The sequence below is a fragment of the Podarcis filfolensis genome (assembly GCF_964270895.1).
Source record: "Podarcis filfolensis genome assembly, chromosome: 6".
NCBI classification, from domain to species: Eukaryota; Metazoa; Chordata; class Lepidosauria; order Squamata; family Lacertidae; genus Podarcis; species Podarcis filfolensis.
This window is the reverse complement of record NC_139609.1, coordinates 47,425,322-47,450,869: the sequence shown is the minus strand read 5'-3', so window position 1 is coordinate 47,450,869 and position 25,548 is coordinate 47,425,322. Positions and strand designations below refer to the sequence as shown.

Here is a 25,548-nt window from a genome sequence, read left to right as displayed (position 1 = left end):
TAGTATATATATTTTTTTTATTGGACCAGACAACCCTTGAAATACAGGATGCCATAAATTAGGACACACAGCCACCCTCCACGCAGATGTAGCAGTAGGAAAACCATCACCTTTGGATTTCTGCTCTTCCTATGTCAAAGACACAAGGGCCCAACTAGGAGAAAAATGAAATTGGTGTCTGTACTTCTAGCCCGACAAGGATAGCCTATGCAGCTATGCACAACTGTTAATGAAATATTACTATAATCCTAGACAGGCCTCAAACGCTATTGCTTAGAGAGAGAAAATGCTTGGGAATACAATAGGAGAAGGATGGCAGGCAAGTTTTGTAGACTATCTTTTTATCAACTCCACCACCCACTTACTTTTCTTTCCCATAACTCTGTGAAATTACTGTAGATTTCTCTGCTTCCCTTTGATGGTTATCTGCCCGGTTATTTCCATTTGGGGGATTTGCCACGGTGACAGTTAGAAGAATACAGCAGAGAACAGAGAGGCCAAGCAGCAAGAAGAATGCTGGAAATGGGATTAGGATCATATTCTGCTAGCGCTTGTCAAGACTCTGAATGGGGTTCAAGTTCCTTTTGTCCTGGTGGGGATTTTGCCTTTTGCCCTCCCTTTCACATGACGAGGGAACACAGGAGTAGAGAGAGGTGCTGTTCCAAATCCTACCCCTGTGGCTCAGGACCGAGACAAAGTGAAGCTTCGGGCTCTGTTAGTAATGTACTCTAGTTGTCATAGCTGCAGCTTTGCATGGAAAGAACCTCTCCTTAAAATAAGGTGGAAAGGCTGGGAGGTGACAGCAATTACAAAGGAGCCAAAGGGAATTCTATCAGCTGTGTTAATAGGCAAAATTTTATGGTGAGTGTTGCTGCAATTAATTTCCCCACCCAAGATGCTAGCCAGTGTATAGCCCAATCTTATGCATGTTTATTGAAAATCCCACTGGGTTCAATGGAGTTTATGTCATTGTGGTGTTGTTGGGGGGCACATCTATCTATCATCTATCTATCTATCTATCTATCTATCTATCTATCATCTATCTATCTATCTATCTATCTATCTATCATCTATCTATCTATCTATCTATCTATCTATCTATCTATCTATCTATCATCTATCTATCTATCTATCTATCTATCTATCATCTATCTATCTATCATCTATCTATCTTCTATCTATCTATCTATCATCTATCTATCTATCATCTATCTATCATCTATCTATCTATCTATCTATCTATCATCTATCATCTATCTATCATCTATCTATCATCTATCTATCTATCATCTGTCTATCTATCTATCTATCTATCTATCTATCTATCTATCTATCTAATCTGTCATCTATCTATCTATCATCTATCATCTATCATCTATCATCTATCTATCTATCTATCTATCTATCTATCTATCTATCTATCATCTATCTATCATCTATCTATCTATCTATCTATCTATCTATCATCTATCATCTATCATCTATCATCTATCATCTATCATCTATCATCTATCATCTATCATCTATCTATCTATCTATATCTATCTATCATCTATCTCTATCTATCATCTATCTAGCTATCTCTAGTCTGTCTGTCTGTCATCTCCACCAGTATCAGTGCTCATGGTGCTTTAACAGACCACACAGGGAATGGTCTCTGCCCCCAGGGCCTTACAAGCTAAAATTTGACATGGAAGGGGAGATACAACAAAGGAAGGGGAGAGAAGTGTAGGCAAAAGTAAACGGGGAAGGAATACATAATGCTCAGGTGTGGTTACCATTAAGCCTAGCAGAGGGAGTGAGGACCTGTGGCCCTCCATGTGTTGAAATCCTTTCTCTAGGGCCATCTTGCTCAATATTGTGTGATCCTAGAACACCCATACCAGGAAGCCTATTTGCAGTGTGCCTTCCCAGCACAAACTTGGAAGTTCTTTCCTGTTGCCATCTTAAAGTCACAAGAAAGGATCAAGGATAGAGGAAGGCAGAGAGAGAGGCTGATGTAGCAGGGAGGGAGATTTGCTTGGGTTGGGAAAAGGTTAGGGCAGGTCTTGCAAGTGTGTTCGTTGTGCTTCTGTAGATTCTGTTTGTGGAGTGTGAAACACAGAGCAGTCAAATACAACATGCCTAGAGTGAACATAAAAAGGGGGTGTCTGGACCAGCCAGCCAGAACTTCCTGTTTCCTCCTGGGCTGGGACAAACTTCCTCTACATGTGACCAGAGGTGAGTGTGACCTCACCTGTGCAGGTAACAAAATAGCACAGGAAAGGCAACCATCTCTCTCTTTGACTCCATTCCTTGAAGAAGCAACATCTCCTTAGCCTGAGATGCTGGAAGCCAAGAGAGGACAAAGGAACTATCTCCTTATGGGATAGATTCCATATGTATATATTTTGTAACCTAAGTCTGCCTTCTGGGATCCTTCTGTGAACAGAATGTGAGTAAACTATTTTATATACTTTGTGTGTCGTGTATTCTTTTTAAGAGGGAATAAAAGGGGAATAACCAGGAAACTTATTTTAGAGGCTTAAACAAGCCTGGCAAAAAAAACAAAAACACGTTATCCGCTGTGTAAGTTTAAAAGGGGAATGTTACTCTGCTAAATTGTAGAACTTGTTGACACAAGTTGGGAAGGATATAATTAAACAATATATCGTCTCCTGCCTCCCTGAACATTCCCACACTGTTTTTACCTGGTGAAGTGCAGACTGAGAGTGGAAGTCAACCTAGAGTCAAGGCAAACAATCTCTCAGCACAAGTATTTCTGCTTATGGAATGGAACATTCTCTGACTTTCCTCCTCATGCACCCCTGACTAAATCTGTGCTAGAGGGTGAGGAGAAGAGAGTGGGGAAGTCCCACTGTGCGAGTGGAAATACTTGCACTAACAGGACATGGTCACAGAATACTGCCCTGACTGCTGTTGCAATTTGGTGCTCAGTAGCAATTTCCTGAGTCTGTTGCATAAATTTGTATGCAAGTTATCCTGGGAACATTTAGAAATATGGGATAGCGCTTTATACTAAATCAAACCCCTGGTTCATCTGGCTCTGCATTGTCTACAGTGACTAGTACAGGATCTCTCTACATTCTCTTCTATATTTTCAGCTTTTGAACCACCATTGAATTTTAGCACATGCACATTTCTGAAGTGCACCTTGGGAACATGGCATGTGTAGTCCAATGGCACCTTCCCATCCCTGGGCAGCTTGACATCATGTGCCACAAGCCATCATTCCCTCATTGGCCCACATATGTTTTTTTACAAACAGATTGGCAGGGATCCTCAGGTTGAAGGAAAGGGGGCAGACACAGTAATGGCGCCACTAATAAATCTGGGTTCTGATCTCAGACATATTGCAGTTTTAGTACATCAGAGTCAGGGATTCTTGCACAGGGATTCTTGACTTATGAGCAGGCTAGATGCATAGTACAGGCTTTGGCAGAATCATTACTTTCACTTCTTCAGAGTGAACGTATGTAAATCAGCAAAGTTTGCCATGTTTGGTCCCTCCATCCACCCCATCAGAACTGTGAGCATCTCATTATAGAACTTTCACTTGGTATTTCAGAATCTGACATTCAGCGACATACTATCTCACAGATTTTCAGTACCATTGCTTGAATGCCTAGTGGCCTACATCTTCTTTGGTTTTTTAAAACCATGTTTTTTGGGGGCACATCATTGCCTAGATATCCTTATGCCCTTTATGTTTACATTTTTAAAGGCTTAACCCTTTAACCCAATGCTCCTCTATGCCTCCCATTATTTGCTCGCATCTATTACATGCTTGCTTCTGAATAAATTCACTTAATGCCATGCTGTTCGTTTGTAAAGTCACAATGGCATATTAAGGAGTTTGAAATCTGAGTGCGCTTAATTGTGCCTCTTTAAATTGAAGTGTATTTTGAATAGTTGCTTGACATGGAAATGTTTCTGCTTGTGTTTTGCTGTTGTTAGTGTACCATAAAAAACACATCTGCCTATGAGACCAGGGGGATATTTAAAGAAACATTCTCCATGGAATTGCCTATAAACAAAATGGGGGAATGTACATGCATCATTCTCAAATACCCTTGATCTTGTTTGTAATCTTCCTCATGCTGGCTTTCCTACCAGTGTAACTCACAGAGTTCAACGAGGTTATTTATATCTTTTTAAGTACAAGGGTTGGCGAGAGCATGTATTATATCAGATTCTAAACACATGCTTAAACATAGTGTTATTTTGTCCAATAATCTGTAAAGCCAAGCAAAGAGATATTAAGCAAAATAATAGATTATATGCTTGACTATAAATTGGATGCTTTTTATTTTATTTTACTAGAACGTATTCAGTCTGACAAACCATGATGCTTAGAATATAATAGTGGCATAATCATAGCTCAAGGCTGTCATTCCTCAATGTAATGGGATACTTATTCATCTAAGACAGGGACAGGTCTGTCCTTGGCTTTCATTTTACAAGATTACTTGTATTTCTGTCTCATTTGGCATCAGCGATAACATGTCAGAAAGCAGATTCCACCAATCTGGGGGTCTTTTATGGTTTAGAACTGTTTAGAATCTTCTCTGAGCCAACTATAATTTGGCACGAATACTGGGGGGAAAGGAGAATATTTAAAACAAAATAATTCTGAATAGAGTGCATAGTTTAAAGATGTATTAGTTAAGTGTGACCCTGAAGGAATTTTCTGCATATCAGTCCTATTGGTTCTTGTGCATCAACTGGAGCTGAGACGAATTTTCATAAGTTTTGATTTTTGTGTCGAGAATTGTACGTTCATGTTCTCCTGTCAAACAGCAAAGTGCAGTGTGCAAAAGCAAAAGTGTTTCTGATCAGCTCCCCACTGATTTGAAACATATCCTTTTGAGAAAAGTGACATCCTTCTTTCCATATTGCAAGACTTGGGTGGAAAATAGAAAGCGCTTTGAACTGCACTTGAAAATACGTCCCCAACGGATATATGGTTTGATAATAATGAGAATAATGTGAAAGTAAAAAGGTTGTTAAAGCTCAACTATGATTTCAACTTTCAAGAGAAAATTTACATTTTTCATATGGGCCTTAAAGAGAAGATTCACCTATTTTCTGCAGCTTTTGCTGGATCATATACATCGGACTGCAGTAATACAGCATTGTGAGTTGTTTACAGTATTTTTAGTTTATGGTGGTTAAGGAGCAGCAAGCATAGAAAGGTGGTTTCTTTCCTACAGCAGGGTCACTGCTTCTTGCCAGGGTCACATCCTGAGCACATATATAGTGCAAGACAAACTCCATATTGCTGCTGCCAGAGCTCTGTGAAGGGTGAAACCATGGCCATATCTGCTGGTTTTGTTTTTTTAAAATACTGGCTGCTTGGGTGCTAGCTATAAATAATATAGATATTTGTTTCTTTTTAAATTTCCAGTCTGGTGATTTACAAGAAAACAAAGCAGAAAAGTGAACAGAACACAGCTTCAGGTGGCATTACCAAGCTAGAATACAAAATACTATGCACACATAATAATAATAATAATAATAATAATAATAATAATAATAATAATAATTTTGTAAGGGATCAATTTCAGCTCTGGATAACTTTTGCAATGTGCATTTATTTTTGTGCATTTATCTTTGTGCATTTATTTTTTCTTTCCTTAAATGTCATGTCTGGAACTGGAAGAGGACTGGAGCAGGAGAGCTGTGGCAGCAGTGCTTGAGAGATGGATTAGCTCTGGGTCCTTTCCATGAACAGGACTGGGAAAGCTTGGGGGCAACAGGGTCTGTTAGAAGGGGGGGCAGAAGGTAGATCAGGATCTGCTGCCCAATCTTCCTGCTGCCTTGCCCCTTCTCTCAGTCACTAGCAGTGATTCAAGGCATTGGGAAGCCAGGGTCAGAAACGCACCCCATGGGCCACTACTAACTATAATCCTTTTCTCTTGTGGCATCATCTGGACCCAAAGCACCTGGTTGCTATTTGGCATAGGAGGGGATTTGGCAATGGAGGCAATGCCACTGTCTTCCTTGTGCCAAATAGCTTTTAGGACTAAATAAATACTTACACTGTATAGCGCTTTCAGGTGTCCAGATTGCTTCACACACATTGTCTAGTCATCTTTACAACAACCCTGTAAGGTAAGTCGGTATCATTATTTCCCATATCACAGTGGGAGGGGGACTGAAGATGGTCATCGGCCATCTTGTGAGTTCCTGGCAGAAGACAGGTTCAAGCCAGAGACTTACTGGTTCATAGCTCAGTCTCTTTAACTATTATGCTTCAGGTTGCAGGATTAAACTAACCAAAGCAATCTTGGTTTTTTTGTTTGTTTGTTTGTTTGTTTTGCTGTTGTCTGGGCAAACTAGAAACTGGGCAGACTAGAAACTTTTGTTATTGTTGCTGAAAATGTAAATTCTCAGAACTTTATATTTTAAGAAGCTATGGTCAGCAGCCCAATGTGAAACTGATATTGACCAAAACGTTCCAAAATTTATGAAGGCTCTGAGGACTTCCCCCCTTTCTTTCTCAAAAGAAATTGTGCTGCACAATGCCTTAGCTATCTCCCAACCAAGAATGAGCTTGCCTTTTCAATTTGTTAAAGATGGAATTACAAATCAGCAAAGAAACTAAAACAAGCACAGCTTTTACAGAGTTGGCTGGGCATTAAACATGATTTCCTGCTTATTGTATCATCCATGTGTTTTCTTGTGGATACAGTGCAATCTAATGCGGGGACAATCTTGTCTAGTATTGGCAACAGGATGCATTTATAATGAATTTCAGCTGAAGGCAGGGAAGCCTCATTATCATGGTGCAGAGCTGGCCAGCAAATTCTCTCTGAAAACAACCATGGAGCAAGATGATATTTGCAGGTGAATAATATGAAGATAAGCTTTTGATAAACTATTACCATCTTTAACGAAAATCAGAAAATGTGATGATCCTTAAAACAAGCTGTATTGAGCATTTATGTAGTGCTTTATAAAGTTTAAAATCCCTAAAGCAGCACTTCCAATATTATTGTTCATTTAGTTGCAGATAAGGGTCTCGGGTAGGGAGATAAGGGCTTGCATTATACTTGCCACGAAAGCACAGATGGTTGCCCCTCACTACGATGCCATTTCTGTTGGCAAGGAGTTTTGTCCCTCCACCCCTCCCTTCACTTGAATGCTGTTTGATGGTCTTGGAAGTGGTAGGTGCTCCTTCAATTTTAACTGGACAGCCAATGGTCAGGTATGTAGCAGTTGCAGCCTCCATTCCAGGTCCTGCCTAGAGGCTGGAGCTGGAATTGGAGACCTTCCAGCTCTGAACATTCTACAACGTTGCAATATTCCTCAAACTCATGTCTCTGTTACACCAAAAGAAAGATCTACGTCTGTGTGAAGCAAAGATCCTCCTTGAACACATTTCAAAAGCTTTTGTTATTTTACTTCATTGTCAAATGTTCACAAAACATCTTGGAATCTTTTGATGTAACACAATGCACACATGCATTTCTGGTGCAAGCTTCCCATGTTTCTTCACATCCTGGTTGATCAAAGGCATCAAATGATATGATGCCATCGAGAAATGGGCTTCTTTCTGGTCCAATGAACCCTTATAGTATTTATTTGGCACTCTTTCGGGGCCTGGAGTGTTGATCTCAGTTCCCTGTCTTGATACTTCTGTGCTCAGACTGGCCCACCCACCCCCACAAATTCACAAAAGTATGAGATTTGCAGATGGAGGATGCCACCCCAAACAGCCCAATATGGTCTGAGCTAAGTGGCAGTGGAATGCTGATTATGATGTGTCAGGGAACTGCCATCGGAGCCAGAGGCGGAGGGAAGGCTCCAGAGGGATGCCAGAGAGGGTCCCAGCAGGCAGAGAGGCAGCCCATCTGCTGGGGAAGGAAATCAGCGTAACACCAGTGGAGAAGGGGGGCAGATGGGGGAATTGGAGAGGAGGCTCCAGGACTCTTCACCGGAGACCAGCGGAGAGAGCACGGGTGCTCCGCTGCCCACACCCTCCCTGCGCAGAAGACTTCCGCGCAGGGAGAGTAGGAGGAGACTTGGCGTCAAAGAACTTCTTTGCTGGAAGAAGTTCAAGAAACGCCCACTGACGGATTCTGCCCACGAAGTGAAGGGCTGTCCAGACAGAAAGGGTTCAACCAGGTAACCTAGCCAGGAGTGGCGGCAACTTACGCACGAGCAACCCGTATAACCATTACATGATGAAATGGAAAAATGCGGGGTGGGAGGGAGATGGGATGGGGTGGCTGGGATCCTGGTTAGGGACACTCCAAATGGCATTATCTCGTTGCAGGTGCCACTTGTTTTTATTCAGATACTCTCCTTTGGTATCAAGCTATAGGAGGCTTCACATACTCAGAAATAGCATGCGGAAAGGTGAGAAGGATTGTGTTTGCTGGCTCCACTGCTGTTAATGTGAAAAGAACTTACACAAATACATCTTCTGTGAGCATCTGCTTGCTAAGAGACTCTACTTTCTGCACTGTCTGCTTAAGGATATCCCAGTCTACTTACAAGTCCCACTACTAGCAGCCAGAACAAGGGGTCCTACCAGCACAATGAGTTTCCCTCTTTCCTTTCCCCCACCTCAAGGCTCAAGGGGGAGGTAAGCCCCAGAACGAGTGTTTGGGGGGGAGGACAGAGGGGTCATTCTGGCAAGCTGAGAAGCTTGTGCTGATGAAACCATTGCCATAGCACTGTGCTGAATTCCTCACTTTATACATGCACCCCCCCCCAATTTATGTGGGGATTATGTCCCGGTCCCCTGCACTTTTAAGCAAAATCACATAAAGAGGGGAGCACCCTCTAAAACCCTTTAAACTCCTTTTCTGCTGCTCTCTCATCAATCCATACCAAAAAATACTGCATCCTAAAATATCCACAACTAGACCTGAAGCTCTGGGGGCAGCAGGAAGCTGGTGGATGCGCAGGAAAGTAGCAGCTGCTGTTGCACTACCCCACACATCAGTGTTAGGCAGGAAGGCTGAGCAGCCTAAACAAAATCCTGCTGCACCTTGGGTATCTTCAGGGCTTCCTCCACCCTCACCAACATCCTCTCCAGGCTCTGGGGAGGGTGTCCTCACAAGCCAAGCATATTTGCCAGCTTTCTTCTGATATTTCTGGGTATGAATTGAATTATTTATTTATTTATTTCCCAGCACCGAATGCATATGCCGTTGTGCACAAGTTGATCCCGCGCATGCAGGGGAAAGCCTGTATAACAGTTTTACTACTATGCAATGTGAATTTTGTTTGGTTATTATTTCTGATGCTAATGCAGCTGGCCAGGCTTTAATGGATCCAATGCAGATCAAGGTGAAAAACGATGCATCAAGATTGGCAATCAAAAATAAATTTGTAACATGCTACCCCACTTAGCATTTCACAGAAATGAGGCAACCTTTTAGAAATAATGGAATTACTCTCAATTGCGCCAGCAACTTAGCCGCTGGAGAGAAACATCAGTAATAAGTGCATTTTCCTGAGCTTTACGTATTGCTGTGTTTATGGGGCTTTACATATCAAGTTAGTCAGGAGAAATTGAATAAAAGCATCTCAGGTCTGGGAAATGAGAGCAGATTATGAAAAGCAGGTTTAATACAGCATCGGTTTTCTGATGTTTATGGCACATTTCATCATGTTGCCGGGGACACCCAATTACACCGTTTGCCGAGTAATCTCAAGTGGAGTGTACTTTGAAGAGTATTAATGCTGATTCTTCCCCCATACCTTTCCCATTATGTACATATTTCTTCAGATGATCTTATCCTTACCTTGATGGAAATTATCCATATCTGCTGGTTAATTCTAAGTTGTGAATTGCTCAGAGCAAGTCTTTGTAACATCTTCCTGTTCTGCACTGCAGCTTGTTGGGCTAGCTGTGATTTTGGCAAAATTACGTGATCTTCCATACCAGCAAAGGTCAGTGTCAGCGCGTTGCTCCAGAGCCAACTGTTGCACCAGTGATCAGTTGATCTTCACTATTAGACAAGGCACTTTAGGGCACAAATTCTTAAATCATCATCATCATCATCATTATACCTCTTCCAAGGAAAAGTACTCTATGTACTGCTTCTGTGAGCTTGATAGTTGGAACTGGATTTGTTCTGCATGGGATCAGCTTTTTGGAGAGAGATCAATGAGGGGTTTGTTTGTTTGTTTGTTCAGAAAAAGGAGCAGTATTTACACTTGCAAAAGCTGAAGTCATTAATGGGATATTATTTGAGGAACTATAAAATATGAACATTTAAATTAGTTCAATTCCCTAACAGACTAAATTTGCGTTTTCAGGAAACTGAGGGTCAGATCTAGATATGCCATTACTCATGCTGCTACCCCTTTCATTGCTGGGGGTGTGTGTGTGGAAGTTTTCCAACTGAGGTCATGATAGAGACAAAGAGTTAAAGCCCTTTTGCCATGCCACACTTCCAGTTCAGCACCCTTCCCCTGGACCTGCCGTTTCCTCCCTAAAAACCCCAACATCATTCAGGTCAGGCAAGCCTTAACAATGTAAATCGCCTAACACCTAGTTTGGTCCTGACTTGAGGAATTTCTTGGGTCAGAAAACACCATCCAGCTTCTTCTTTTTTGAGCCCTTGGAGACTCTCCTAAGCTTTAGACAAAGAAAGCAAAAAATTATCCTGATGAACAACTTGCAAACCATTTCCCCTCACATTTTATTATTATTATCGGAATAAGAAAACAGGCAATTTTACATAAAGTTAAGACAGACACAACTTGGGTACATGGCATCATGCTGTGGCCTGTTTCAAATGAATACAATTGTATTTCTTTTTAAACTATCAGAATAAATAAATACTATACATGTTTGCATTGCCAGATAGTGAATCCTACAGCACAAAACTGTTACATTACAGCTTAATTTCTTTATTTATCTTTACAGAAAATTATATGGTACATAGCTTTGATGTCCCCCCCCCCTTTAAAATGCTTTGTTCCTTATTCAGATATGGCCAACATGCATATTTGTGGCTGGGAACTCATTGGTCAGTAACATGAAACAACTTCACAAAGCAGATGCTAAAATCTTTCCACATCCCCACCCACCAAGACACATCTAAATTGGCCGTTCCTTCTCCTCATTAGCTATCCAGAGTTTCAAAAGCCAGAGAGGACCATTTAAATTCAATACTAGGTGCATAGTTTAGGAAATATATCTCCTTATTAAGTCAGGGCAGGTCTTTAGAAGGAATTTCACCCTCAGCCTTTGTAGCTCAGGACGCTTGTTAACAATGCCTGTCCTTTTGTCCCATTATCCACACTGAAAGCAGATAATCATAGGCAAGTGAGAGCACAACTAGGGTTGTTGAGCTTTATTTTAGGAAGACCCCAAAGTTGTTCAGCTTTTTTTTTTAAAGAAAAACACCAAAAATGTGATTATTTGATTGACTTGCCTAAGATCCAGGGCAAGTCAATTCAGAAATTCCCCCTGGACGTCAATTCCACCTTTGAAATCCCAGTAATGTCTGGGAAAGTCCAGATGCATGGCAGCCCTAAGCATCCTTCTATGTGTGTTTACTTGAAAGCAAGTCCCACTGTGTTCAGGATTGCAGCCCCAGTCAGCCTTCACCAACCTGGTGCCCTCCCCAAGTATTAGCTGGGACTGATGTGAGTTACAGTCCTAAACATCTAGAGGGAACCATGTTGGTGAAATCTGGTTTAAGCATTATACACAACTTCCTACTATTCCACTGGCTGATTTAGAAAATCCCAAGGGGATTTCTAGTGCTGTTCTCTTTTCTTTTGTTTGGTACCCAAATTAGTGTTTAGTGATTCTATCAATCAGTTTGAGTTATAATGAAATCTTTACTCCCAGGAAAGATAGCCAATAGCCGACAGCTGACTCGCTCTCCACAGAGAATGACTCTTCTTCAACTGCTGTTAGAAAAAGATGATCAATATTTTGCCAGGGAGGAAGCTTCCAGCCTTCCTTTCTCCCCAACTTCTATCTTTCTATGGACATGGGCTGTTTTGTGGGTGTGCACATAAGACCATTCAGTCATGTGATCCCTCCACCTGCAATGTGAAATCATATAGTACAAAAACTCTAATCTCATCTGCTGTTGGTATGGACAAATGCAGGCCTCAGCGTCATTAAATTTAATGAAATTTACAGTGTGGTGATCCTATGCATGTCTTCTCAGAAATAAGTCCCAGTGAATTGTGGCAGCACAGCCTTTCACCTCCCCATCAGAAAGGCCTCTGGCCATAGATCCTTTAGAGAGGCAGCTCTGTAGAATCCTGCGGAGTCTCAGCCACCCTAAAGTTTCAGTCCTATACCCGCTTACCTGGGATTAGGCCCCACTGAAATTAATGGGAATCCTTCTGAGTAGACAAGTATAGCAGGGGTCCCCAACCTTTTGGTGGCCAGGGACACTTTTGGCAATCTAAGAATCTGCTGTTGGGCATACCACAAAATGACAAGCTCAGAACTCCCCCTCCAAAAAGACAGATAAAAGACCTACAGACTCACAAAACAAAACAAACATTTTAAAAATGCAGGGCCACCCCAACAAGAAACTCACTCTCAGCAAAAATATTTTTTCCTTTTTTAAAATGGGAGGAGCAGAAAGCGTTGGTGGGTAGGCAAGGAGGATGTCTGAGATAAGGTTACCAGATTTTTTTCAATGAATCTGGGGACACTTTTCAATTTCAATAGGAATGATGGGATTTTGTCAGGGGACTGATTTGTAAATCCGGGGACTGTCCCCGGGAAACAGGGACGTCTGGTAACCTTAGTCTGAGAGCATTATGGTGCCCACAGCTGCCACGCTGGGGGCCCCAGATGTACAGATTGCACTGTAAATAATTTTGCAGCATTTTCTTGAAGCACAATCTTTGTTTTTAAAGATCAATATCCTACAATTTTGTGCAAAATACAATAGGTAAATCATAAACCTAGCTTGTGTTTTCTTGTGATATGTTTTATGACACTTTCGAGTAGGAAATACCAGACAATATGGCACTCATAGTGGGTGGAATGGTAAACTCATTTTAGAACATTCTTGTGAGTTCATGCAGATTTTACAGAATAAATATTTCAAGGTCAAGGTGAAGGGATTTGAGACAATGCAAGGGAGAAGAATGAGCATATAAATAAATTCACATGTACATTCCTTTCTTGGTTTATAGCTAAACCAGCTGTAGAGTTTGGGCCTTTTTACAAGAAATTAGTACGTTCATTGCAGTATTTATAAGGGGGAGGTGCAGATAATGAACTGTCCTCATGGAAATGTGCGATCACGTCCACTTATTTACCCTCGAAAGGAATGAAACAGGGAAAAAAGCAATGCTTGTTTCATTTCTGAGACAAGTCATTGTCATCTTGGAATGTTCATAACTTTCTTTTTAAGTTATTTGACTGAATTGTGAACTTCCTATATGCACATATGAAACTCTCCCCTCACCCCCAAAGAATTTGAATACTGTGGTGGAAATTGGATGAGACTACTATTGGGAGAAAGAGAGCCAGATGAGAGGGAAATGGGACTACTTTTTCCATTTTACTCTAAACTCTAGAAACAAGCTGAAACACAATCTAGATCTGGAACACAGAACCCGTGGCTCTCTAGATGCTGTTGGACTCCAAATCCCATCAGTCTCTGCCATCATAGCCAATGGTCATGGATGATGGAAACTGTAGTCCAGTAGCTTTAAGCGGCAAAACAGGATGCACTGCTCCTAGTCAACACTGACATCTCTGAAATTGAGTGAGAGTAGATTTTCAAGCTCCCTGATAATTGCTTTTATTTATTTATTATTTATTTATTATAGTTGTATACCACCCTCAATCCGTAGATTGTTAATTTAGGTTGCAAGCCTAAGCATACTTACAAAGGAGTAAGCCTCATTTAAAGCAATGTGACTTACTTCCTAGAGAACATGCATAAGACTGCACTGTTAATTACTTCTACTAAGCTTTTTAAGAAACATACTTTCAGGGTTGTTTTTTTTAAAAAGCTTCTGCTTTTCTGTCCTCATTTGTTTAAATAAGGCTGCTATCTCAAAGTTTAAATAAGGTATGAGGTCTAAACTACAATATCTTGAAATAAGAGACGTGCTTTTTAAAATCAGGAGCACCCAGTAAGAGCAAAGCTTCCAGTTTTGGGAGACCAGACTCATAACATTACAGCCACAATCAATGCTTCACCCATCTTGGAAGGCATTCCTGTCTGTCTTCAGAACCCAGTAATAGTAATGAATGGCAGGGATAAGGTTTTGATTTTCCCAAACCAAAAATGATGGTCTGTCTGTGCACATAAGCACCTCTCCAATCAACTTTGTATAGAAATGTTAAGGTGGTCAGATATGATTCTAGATGAGTTTCAGTTACTCTGTATAACGTATCCCCACTATTCAGCCATTGGCACTAGAATAACTTTTTTAAAGATAAAAATATTATAATTAAGTTTAGCAAAGACCTTTCCACTGGAATTGTGTTGTGAATTGTTAGGGAGAAAAGTTAGTGCAAAAAGTCAGATTTGAAAGTTTTATTTAGTGATACAATATTCTTTGAAACGCCTTTGTATATATCACCAGCTTTTTAAAAAGTGAACTTGAGGTCTTTATTGATCTTTATATCTGTTGGGTGTGTGTGTGTGTGTGTACTATAAAAGCTATCAATGTACTGTTGAACTAGTTCTCTTAAGCACTATTTTTTAGTTGTAAAGAGATACTGACTTAAAAAGAAAAATGGTCAGGGGACAAATATTCATGGTTACTGAAAGGACCTGTCTGTGGTTCTTGGTTTTGTAGAACAGATAGCTGAATTCTAAAATTAACAGGCTGTAAGTTGATCAGTTGAAGGACATAGGAAGCTGCCTCAGTGCAGGTCAGACCATTGGTCTTTTTAGTTCCGTATCATCAGCCTTAATGGATGGTGGGGTAGGGTGGGGTGGTACCTACTTGACCTGTGGTTTCTCACCTTGCTGCTCCACACCACAACAGAGGTGGTGGCAAAGTCAGTATGGTATAAATGCACTGCCTGATTGGTTCTGCTGGTACATTTGCAGGTGAGTGGCAGTGCCCCACACCACTCTCTGCTACTGATTGTCAACACTGACTGGCATTGGTTCTCCAGGATTTCAGACAGAGGTCTTTCCCAGTCTTAGCTGGAGATGCCATGGATGAAGCCTGGGACCATCTGCATGCAAAGCTCTACCATTGAGCTACAGCCCTTCCCTAACAAGTTACTTTGACCCTGTCTACAGCTAGATCCTGACCTTATTCTGCATAGCTAAGCGGTTGGATTTTATATTTTTCAAAAATGCTGGGTCAACTACTGTTTTTTCTTCTTCCCAAACCTTCATAGCACCCAGCAGAGCCTTATATGAATGACCGCTACCTTTTTCCACATTAAGAGTGTGAATTAAAAAATTCAACATAGCACTAAGAGTGCCCCCTTAGCATAAGCATTTCTGCTTGCCTAGTGAACTATCTGCCTTTTCCTCCTACTGCATGCTGTTCCCAGGGTTCTCCTGATCCCTTTGGGGCCAATTTGGGGGCTTGCACTGGGGAGGGCAGAAGTCTTTGCATGGGCTTCTACTGGCAGGGCCAGTAGGTTGAATCCAGCCCCATGGCTCCAACATCAGCCAACGTTTTGCACACACACACCCTTTTGCTTATCGTCTAGCCTAACTTTGCATGCTACTTTGTGACATTTTGGTTGGCCTAGTAGATGTATTGCCCTAATGTGTGTTTTGGAATAAATCCATCCAGTTAACATGTGCATCAGCTGCAGGCAACTGACTCATAACACTGGATCTCACATTCCATGTTTTCCCTAGGAGTATCCACATGCCCCATGTAATTGACACAGGTTGAGCTTGAGGGACCTTGCCAGGTTTCTTTAGCCATGGATTGTGTTCTTGCATTGCCTGGAAACAAGTATTCAGTCCCTTCACTTTTGGTTTGAGCTTTACATCAAATCCTTTCATAGTTCTTAGCTCTGAAGGATATGAATTGCCCCTGTGGTCATTTGCTGCAGGTAAACCAGTTCATGGATATTAGTTATGCATTTTGATTAATTTGTTTTCTGCTTTTGAAGATCTCAGTCCTTCTCAAGTTTTTCATCTAAAGCCAGAAATAATTTGGCATGGGGGTCATCTTTAATTATTTTGCTAAATCTCTCTTTAACCCTTCACTCTGTTTATCAAAGATTTGCAATGTACAACTGATAAAGAAAAACAGTGGAAGATGGCACATTCACACATTTTAATTGCTCTCCATTGTCCAAATTAGTATCAAAGTTTACATGCAGGCACACTGAAATCTTGTAATGGCACAGTCAGTGTGTACAGTTCAGCAGGCAGAAAATGTCTCTTCATCCAAAAAATTCTAGTGTGTTCATGCCTCTCATTTCATTTGAAGAACTCATCTAGAAATTGGATACTGTCCTACTGGAAGTGCTTTAACCAGGACAAAGTTGCAACCATCACCTGACATTGATAAAATGGGGCAATTTAAAAGAACTAAAGGAGAACATGGCATTGGGGGCTCAGAACAGCTTTCAGTTAAACCACACCTGGGTCAGCTGGCTTTTTGTATTATTATTATTATTATAATTATTATTATAGAGTTGATTCTATCTACTATCTAAGTATAAATGTAAAAGAAAAGGGAAGGGAGGTGCTTCACAATTCTGCATAAGGCAACACTGACGTTAACACACAAGTGAAGGAACATTTTCAACATCATATAAACTATGTACAGTATGAAGCTCCCCAGTCCCGCAAAGAAACAAAGCAATCACATTTATCGTAGCGCCATCTAAAGCATCTCTCTGAATATTACATAGTTTGACTCACAGTTCTGAAGACAAGTTCACATTTTTAAGACATCTTTCCTTCCTCTGGGTTGTTATAATTATTTTTAAAATGGGCCACGGAAATAGGCAGTAGCAACGTCTGATGTGGAAACCAGAGCTATAGGAGACTTGGGTCAACATTTCCCCCAGGACTGGTGGGAGCAATGTGACGTGGGACAGAGCCAAGAGCTGTGCCGTGTGTTAAAGACAAACCCATTCAGTGGCAAAGGCATGGTGCGCTTCCTTAGGGTCATCTGTTGGTTGGGTTCTTGCCATTTCCCACCCCCCTGCCTGGCTCTCAGTTTGGTAAAGTATCCAGGCCCAGAGAGGCAGCGTGTTGCTTTGCTCGCAGCCGAAGGTTCTCAATACTCGTCGTTTTACTGTTCAGGCTTGGAAGAGAGGACGAAGCCTGCAGGATAGGAGAGGACCACACCTGCTGGGCGTGGGAGAGCGACTGGTAATAAGACTGGCAGTGCAGGGAGCTTAGGGGTGCCATGTTGACATTCATGCCCAAATAAGGCATGGTGGAAGGGCTCCCCATTTCGAAGGAGGAGTAATGGACCAAGTTGTTTGTGGCTGCCATGTGCTGGCGGAACTGCTCTTGCAGGCGGAAGAGGCTGAGGGGCGAGGAGGAATAGGAGTGTGTCTGAGACATGCTGCTACTGGAAGATGGCGTGGCCGTGGCATTGATGGGGGAATCTGCATTGTTAAGCACAGCAGAAGAAAGTCAGTCAAAATTATCAGCAGCACAGAGTACAAACCTGAAAAGAACGGTTTCTCTTGATGTTCAAAACGTATTATATCCAGCTTGTTGCAACACAGGGCAACTTTGGAAGATACAGAATGGTGTGTGTGTGTGTGTGAGAGAGAGAGAGAGAGAGAGAGAGAGAGAGAGAGAGAGAGAGAGTGCAAGGAGTGTGAGTGTTGGGAAAGAAGCACCAATCGCTTGCCTTGCCTTTCCCACCAACAGTTGGAAAAGGACTCCTTTCCCCCATTTCCTACATATGCACATTTACACACTGTTCAAATGGGGACATGAATGTCCAGGGACTGGCAAGCCAAGAGATTGGGATGAGAAGATCTGAAGACAAATTGTAGGAAAGGAACATTTTGTTTGATCTTGGTCCTGGACCAAAGTTAGGGAGCCTGTGGCCCTCTACATGTTTTTGGACTACAACTCCCATCATCCTTGGTCATGCTGCCTGGAGATGATGAGGGTCAGAGTCCAACAACATCTGGATCTGTAGGGCCACATGTTCCCCATCCCTGCCCTAGTATACGTGAAGGAGCATCTCCACACTGAGGTCCAGCTCCGAAGGCCCTCTGGCAGTTCCCTCACTATGAGATGTGAGGTTACAGGGAATCAGGCAGAGGGCCTTCTCGGTGGTGGCACCCGCCTTGTGGAACACCCTCCCATCAAATGTCAAGGAAATAAACAACTATCTGACTTTTAGAAGACATTTGAAGGGAAGTTTATTCTGTTTTTAATCTGTTGGCAGCCACCCAGAGTGGCTGGGGAAACCCAGCCGGATGGGCGGGGGTATTAATAATAATAATAATAATAATAATAATAATAATAATAATAAAAAATTACTTGACTTTCAGACTTTGGCTGGATCAACACAACCAGCAATTGGCTTATCACATGGCACCTGAGGGTAGCATCCCACCATGTAGCTAGGCTCCCTGCCATCACCACTCCCCTTCCTCAGATTACCATGTGGCAGCAGATAGATGGTAACACTAGGTTAATAATGCAGTCAACTTTGCACAGTGCATGCATTATGCAGTAAGCTTTTAAGTAGCAATTGTCTGATCTGCCTGGATTGAACATACTCGAGGATAAACGGCTTGTGTGATTTTTCTTTTTTTAACCCTACCTATTCACTGCAAGCAGAAGCTGCCTATGAATCCCTAATGAATTGTATTCACCATGGGGGTGAAGTCTGCAGCTGAGCATGGTGTATCATATCATATATGTAGAAAAGATGGCTCAACACTGTAGACATGTATGTATTTATAAATGAGTGTCTGTATACCGCTAAATAAATAAAAAATATCTTTTCAAAGTGATGTACATAAAATCAACATGCAGTCAAAAGAGAAAAAACGTAAAAAGCAAAGATCCAAAGAACACAGCAATGTGTCACGGCAAGGTAAGCTTGTAGAAATAAATAAAGAAGTTTTAAGCTGGCACCTAAAGCTCAATACAGATTGTGCCTAATTTGCAGAGGCAATAAACTCCACAGTCTGGGTGCTGGTATGCCAAGTGCCATTTTAGCAACACTTCTCTAGCATATTTCAATGTCTGGGCAGGAATGTATGGAGAAAGGCATTAGGTAGGGTGATCCTAGGTTGTTTAGTGCTTTATGCACTAAGAGCAACGCCTTGAATTTGGCCAGGTGGCATATTGGCAGCCAGTGTGATTGTAAAGCACTTTGGAGAAATAGTGCAAATGGTAAACAGAAATACGCTTTGCCACTAAGTCCTTAATGTTATGTGTGAACCGGGTCAGTGTCATGATGACTACATCCAGGACCAGAGGCAATATGTTTCTAAACAGCAGTTGCTGGGGAACAGCAGCGAAAGAGGCCTGATGCACTCATGTCCTGCTTTGTGGCTTCTCATTGGTATCTGGCTGGTTACTGGGGCGAGCAAGATCCTGACGAGATACGCCTTTGGTTTGACCCAATAGGGCTCTTCATATGTCCTTATGTTTAAAATGTAGAACTGTGATTGGACTACAATTCCCATCATCCCTGGCCAACACCTGCAACAAATCTATGTTTTATTTTGTTTTTGTTTTAAAATTTTATTTTATGGTTTCGTACTGTTTTTATTTTGAATTACATATGGGGGCACCATAATCTTTTCAATGCTTAGGTTCCTGTGCACAGCCTGCCTTTTGCGATGTGTATGTTTTCTTTGCACATTAAGTGACTGGAATGAAAGTGCTAGATTGATCCTTTAAAAGAGAGGGAGTCAACATGGCGCCCTTCGAATGCTGTGAAGTACAGCTCCTATTATCCATGATATTTGACCCTACTGGCTGGGGGCTGATGGGAGATGTAGTTCACAGAAGCTAGAGAGTATCACATTGGCTACCCTTGCCTTATTGAGATTATCTGGTGGGCAAGAGAAAAGTCTTTGTTTCTGAACCCATCCTTAGGCTCTGCTCACATCAAAACTCTTCCTACAAAGGAGAATGTTGCTTTCCTTCCTCACCTGCTTTTGGGCTTGCTCTCTTGCTGCTCAGTGCCTTGTTTTCGGCTCCGGGGCTCTTTTCTGCTTTGTTCTCCTCCAGCGAGATCTTGAATTCTTCCTCTCTGTCTGTCTGGTCCTCAGCTGCCGACTCGCTGGCTGACTGCTCCGAGAGAGTCAGGTTGAGCTCTGCGTTGACTTCACTGGGCAGGCTCATGGATTTGTCTGCATCAGGAGTCGGAGTCTGTGTTTCTAGGACGGGAGTGTCTGCTTTGCCCTCACTGTGGTTGGCTTCAGAGTCCTTCTGCTTCTGCAGCTGCTCCTTTTGCAGACTGCGCTGCTTCTTTCGGAACTTGGCTCGCCTGTTTTTAAACCAAACCTTGGTTTGGAAGAGAAGGAGAGGGAGCGGAAAATTGGTTTAAATTAGACCAGTGTAATCTAACAGTGTTATTTAGTCTGTATCCTCTCTCCATGGTATTTCCTGTTTTGTTCCCTACCTGACATTGCACTTGGTGGGCAATCTTTGTTCACCTGGGAGATCATATTTGCTATTCTAGGGACTGCCTTGGATAGCTTTGGTTTTTTCCCTCCCTGTTTATAATTCCCAACCAGACCTTTTAATCTTTGACTGTGCTTTCTAATTCGCAACTATATTTGTTAATTGTATTTTCTAACTGTACTCTCCTATGGGTGTGGGTGTATGCACGCGCACATGCACACACGCGTGCACACACACACTATCTTTATTATCTTTTAATAAATCTTGGTTTCTTGCTGTGGTCTAACGTGGTTAAGCAGAGGCTCAAGGAGCCATCTCTTCCTTCTTTTGAATCTCAGTGGTGTCTTTTAAGGTCTGGGAATCTACTGGCCCAGACTGCTTGGGCTTAAGGAGTGTTGACAGTGCAATACTTTTCAGGGTTTAGATTCTGGTCATTAGACACCATATTTCTTTTTTTAAACGTATTTTTTTATTAAAGATTTATTGGTTTACAAAAGTATGTGCAATGTGTCTTTTTTCAAGTTACATTTTCTACAGATCAGTTTCATTTGTTGAGACATTAGTGTTACATTAGGAAGAAAAGGGGGAAAGGATTGGAGGGGGCCACAGTGAGTGGGGGTGGAGTCGGGTGGCAATGTTTCTGTTTTACTTAATGTACGTATGGGGTTTTGTGTCTGCGTCGCTTGTGCAGGTTCTCTTTACTATTCACTTGTGGGTTTTTGAGTGGTGAGAAAGGTTGGGGTTGGCCTAGGGTGTGGTTGGTTGGTTGTGACTGACTGTGATGAACTTTGCTTTCATTTGTGAGTGGGGTGGGTGGGTGTTTTTGAATCAAGTTAGCCATATTGATTTGTATGCTGTTGGTGAATTCTTGTCGTTGTCTTGTTGGGCTGTGTATATGACAAAGGGGAGCCATACTGGGATGAAGGCGTCTTCTTCCATTTGTCCCCATGTCAGTTTCAGTTTGTTGGTTAGTTTTTCTAATAAGGCTGTTTCCCATACTATTTGGTACCATTGGTCCATGTGTTATTAGATACTATCTGAACCAGCAAGAGCTGTTTCCTGGGGTTTGGGAGCCAGCCCTTGACATATGGTTCCTCAGAACAGCTTTTGCCAATCTGGTTCCCTCCAGATGCTTTGGGATACAATGCTCATCAGCCATGGGTGTAGCTGGGGGGGGGGAACAGCTGTCCCCCTAAACCAATAAAAATCAATAAAAATACATAGCAAACTGAGGTTCTGCCCCCTAACAAAAATCCTGGCTATGTCCATGCAGCATCAGCCCCAGCCAGCACAGTTGTGCTAGCTGGACCTGATGGGAGCTGTGGTTCAAACCATTTGAAAGGCACCAGATTAGTGGAGGTTTTCATGAGCAATGAAAGCTATGATCTGAAAGAATGCTACATTAGAAATAGCCAACTCTTCATGGTTCAGAAATGGCTGACAATGAACCCTTGAACTGCTATGTTCTTTTTATTTTATAGTTCAGTAAAGTTTTCACCATTTTTGTTTTTACAAAGCAAAATAAGTTCACCTCCCAAGCACCCAATGGGTTAACCACCACCAACCATCTGCCTGCATTAATTGAATAGGACATGTGACAATACAGTTTGGAAAGTTGTCTGTTCTCTATGCATTTGGAAGTGCAGTTGGTGTGGCCACACAGGTGATGCCAGGATTGAGAAGTAAAGCAATCTTGTGTGGTTGTATGCACAGAGCCTGAATGCACAGCCTCATGAAGAGGGTTGTGAAACCATGCCGTGGTAGCTGTGGATCTAAAACTTTACAATGTCCTTTGAATGAATAGCTCTGCATATCACAAAAACACACCGGGGAGAAAATATGCATGCACTACTCATTATATCTAAACAAGACATACCATTTTTATGATGCAAAGGGAAGCAACATCTGGGCTGAGACTAAGGGTGAAGTCAGGTAAAATGTTTATATGTGTGGTAGAAATGGGTTTCGACACCCAGGCACACCATTCCAAGGCACTTAAAATTTCACATCTACCTTCACCCAGGATGGTTAACATGAGATGGTTAACATTATGGGTACCTGAACTCTGGCTTCTGGCAAATTGGTACACATGGCCAACCTCTCCCTCATCACCACATCTGGATAGTGAGTCTTCTGGAAAGTTTTCTCCAGGGCTTCCAGCTGCTGGGCTGTGAAAGCTGTGCGGCTTCTCCTCTGTTTGCGGTGCTGGGAGCCATAACGGGCCTCCAAAATGATGTCTTGAAACGTACAGCCGTTGGAGGACAAGAGAAGTGGCCAATTTAATTAGTGTAATTTGTGTGCATCATATAAAGAAAAGCATTTGGGCAGCTAACAAAGCAGCTTAAATCAGCCTTTCTCAACCTGTGAGTCCCCAGATGTTGTTGAACTACAACTCCCATCACCCCTAGCAAGGCCAGAGTTCAGGGATGATGGGAGTTGTAGTCCAACAACATCTGGCGACCACAGGTTGAGAACCGCTGGCTTAAATAAATGGGGAGGTTTCTAGTGTACAGCTTGAGGTAGCTTTAGATTGGCCTCTCCATGTGGTTGGACCTCATGAGATGGTAGGTCCTGGGGGGCCACAGGTTCCCCATCCCTGATCTACATAAATAGCAGCAAAACTCTGAATGTTCTCTAGCTGCTATTTGTTTTTATTGTATTCAACTGAAGAAACTGAGGCCTAAGGAAGTGATATGACTGTCCTCCAGAGATGCTTCCATTGGTCAGTATTTCAACCTTCAGAACACTGCTGGACTCCAACTCCCATCAGCCCTAGCCAGTATGACCAATGATGAAGGCCACTGGGAGCTGTAATCCAGTAACACTGACATCAGAACATGGATCAGGCCAATGGCCCATCTAGGTCAGCATCCTGTTCTCACAGGGACTGAACAGTTGTCTGTGGGAAACCAGCAAGCAGGATTTGAGCACATGAGCACTCTCCCTCTGGTGGTTTCTGACTTTTTGAGCATCTGTAGAAGATAATCATCTCCTTCTAACCATGGAAGGCTTTTAATCCATTGGAGGGATCCCACTGGTGGAGATGGGGGAGACGTGATGTATGTCAATACCATCCTCCCTCATTCTTCCACATTCTTCCAGAGTGTGGGACATGGGGCTGCAGGGGCGAGGGAGAAGTTGCAAAAGTCACCTTCCCCATCTGCCATTTGGAAGCTCCTACAGGCAAGAGCAAAGTCCAAATGCAGTGTATTGGAATTTGAAAGGACAGGTTGCTGTACAGCCATATGTTATAGTCAGAGTAGCTTGATGCAATTTCTAAATTTGGTATAGCACCTTTATATATTTATTGGATTCTATATGCAACTTTGTGGAAAATAAGTGCATGAAGCAAAATATTAAAATTCCAGTTTGGTTACCTTAACTCACTATTCTGGAGGCTTCACCTAAAGTCCAGGACATTTTGCACAACTGAGCTACTATTGCATTTCCTTGGATTTGTGCTCATCTTCAGGGATTTTAAAGATTACCAACCCTTTGGTCTTCTCAAAATTCAGCTGTCATTTCAGCCATGTCCCAGTAATAATCCTGTACACTATCCCAATGCAAAGACAAGATCCATAAGTTGTTCTTACCAGCCAGTCTCTCTGCCAGCGTCAGGGCATGCACAGACGGCCTGTAGTCTGGGGCATGCTGAGCTTGCTGTGCTGCCTGTTGGTGAAGATTATACATGGCACTCAGAGAATTCATGGCATGAAGAGAATAGCCATTCACTCCATAGTGCTGCATGGTGACATAAGACCTGTAGCAACAGAAAGAGGAGAAGGAGAAGGAGGAGACTGTTAGTGCGACTAATGCAAAGGCAACCTTTGATGTGAAACCATTAATCATGTAGGTGAAAATTTAATTCCACATGGAAATCCATCAGGTTCACTTTTCTCAAGTCCAAGGTATGTTCGCTTCAGCTTTAATCCCTGTTCAACCATACCTTGGACCAGTCGTGGTCTCGTAGCCTAACCTAGCTCACAGGGTCATGGGGTGTAACAGAAGTGCATGTGGACCTACCAGTGTATCCAAAGAGCCATCTTCCCTGAAACTGGCACTACTGCTTGCCTGGATGGGACTGAGGATGGGTGGAAGTGAGGATGGGTCCATGCAGGTGCAGCAGTCAGAGTACCAAATTGACAGTGCACAGGTGTGGCCCCTATCTTGCTGCTGCCCCACCCTACCTCCTTTCCAGGTTAGCTACAAAGATGCTGGTGACCATAATATGGCTTTATCTAGGTGTACAGCTGGTTATCAAAAAAAGCAACTGATCTTGTGAAGTTTTTTTTTTTTTTTACACCTGCATTCCCCTCCCCTCATTGTTGTGACATACAGCTTTGACAAATGTATGAACAGAAGTGGACTGAACTAATGTAAAGCTCTGGAAGTACATCAGGCTGCTGGGAGAGAAAGTTGCCTTTCCCTCAGTGTTTTCACCAGAAGCGAGAATGGCATATTTCATTTCTAACCAGTCATCTTTCAAACATAGGAAAATGGGTTGCCTCTAGCCTTAGAAATCTCATTATTCTTTGAATCCTGGCTCTCACAATTTTCTTCCCAACAATTTGGGCCTTTCCACATTGGGGGAAAAGGGGTAGTTCTCTGTTATTCAAGGTGGACCTCAACCACGGTCCTCCCGCAAGTCCCTTTTCAGTGATAATGGCACAATATCCCATTTGCACATAACAGAAGCATTCTGGTGAACTGTGCTGTGGTTTGCCCTTTTATTTTATTTTCTCCTATAGATGCTAAGTACCCAAATCTTATTCCCAGTATGGTATTTTGTAACATTGCCTGTTGACAAGTCTGTACTTCCTGTATCAGAAAGTGCATGCATGTGCATGCCTGCAAAATGAATGAACAGATTTTGATAAAACTTTAATAACAAAGCTGGTTACACAAACACTCTAGGAGAGAGAGAATCTTAAATATTCCATGGAATACGGACTACCTATGTACCACAGCTACCAGCATAATTTACTGACGAAACAAAACATATATTCCAACAACTCCAAATCAGTGTGCAGGTGGT

At 42.2% G+C, this 25,548-nt stretch overlaps 1 protein-coding gene across 1 annotated transcript in view; it reads right to left on the bottom strand.

Moving 5' to 3' along the window:
* Positions 1-12,752: 12,752 nt before the first annotated feature.
* DMBX1 (diencephalon/mesencephalon homeobox 1) overlaps positions 12,753-25,548 on the bottom strand; it is a 37,795-nt gene continuing 24,999 nt past the window's right edge. The window contains exons 2-5 of the mRNA XM_083619333.1: positions 24,107-24,273; positions 22,572-22,750; positions 20,039-20,393; positions 12,753-17,512 (exon numbers count right to left, since the gene is read on the bottom strand). Coding sequence (XP_083475459.1) covers positions 17,112-17,512; positions 20,039-20,393; positions 22,572-22,750; positions 24,107-24,260 — 1,089 coding nt within the window. The 5' untranslated portion in view covers positions 24,261-24,273 and the 3' untranslated portion in view covers positions 12,753-17,111. The remainder of the gene's footprint in view (positions 17,513-20,038; positions 20,394-22,571; positions 22,751-24,106; positions 24,274-25,548) is intronic.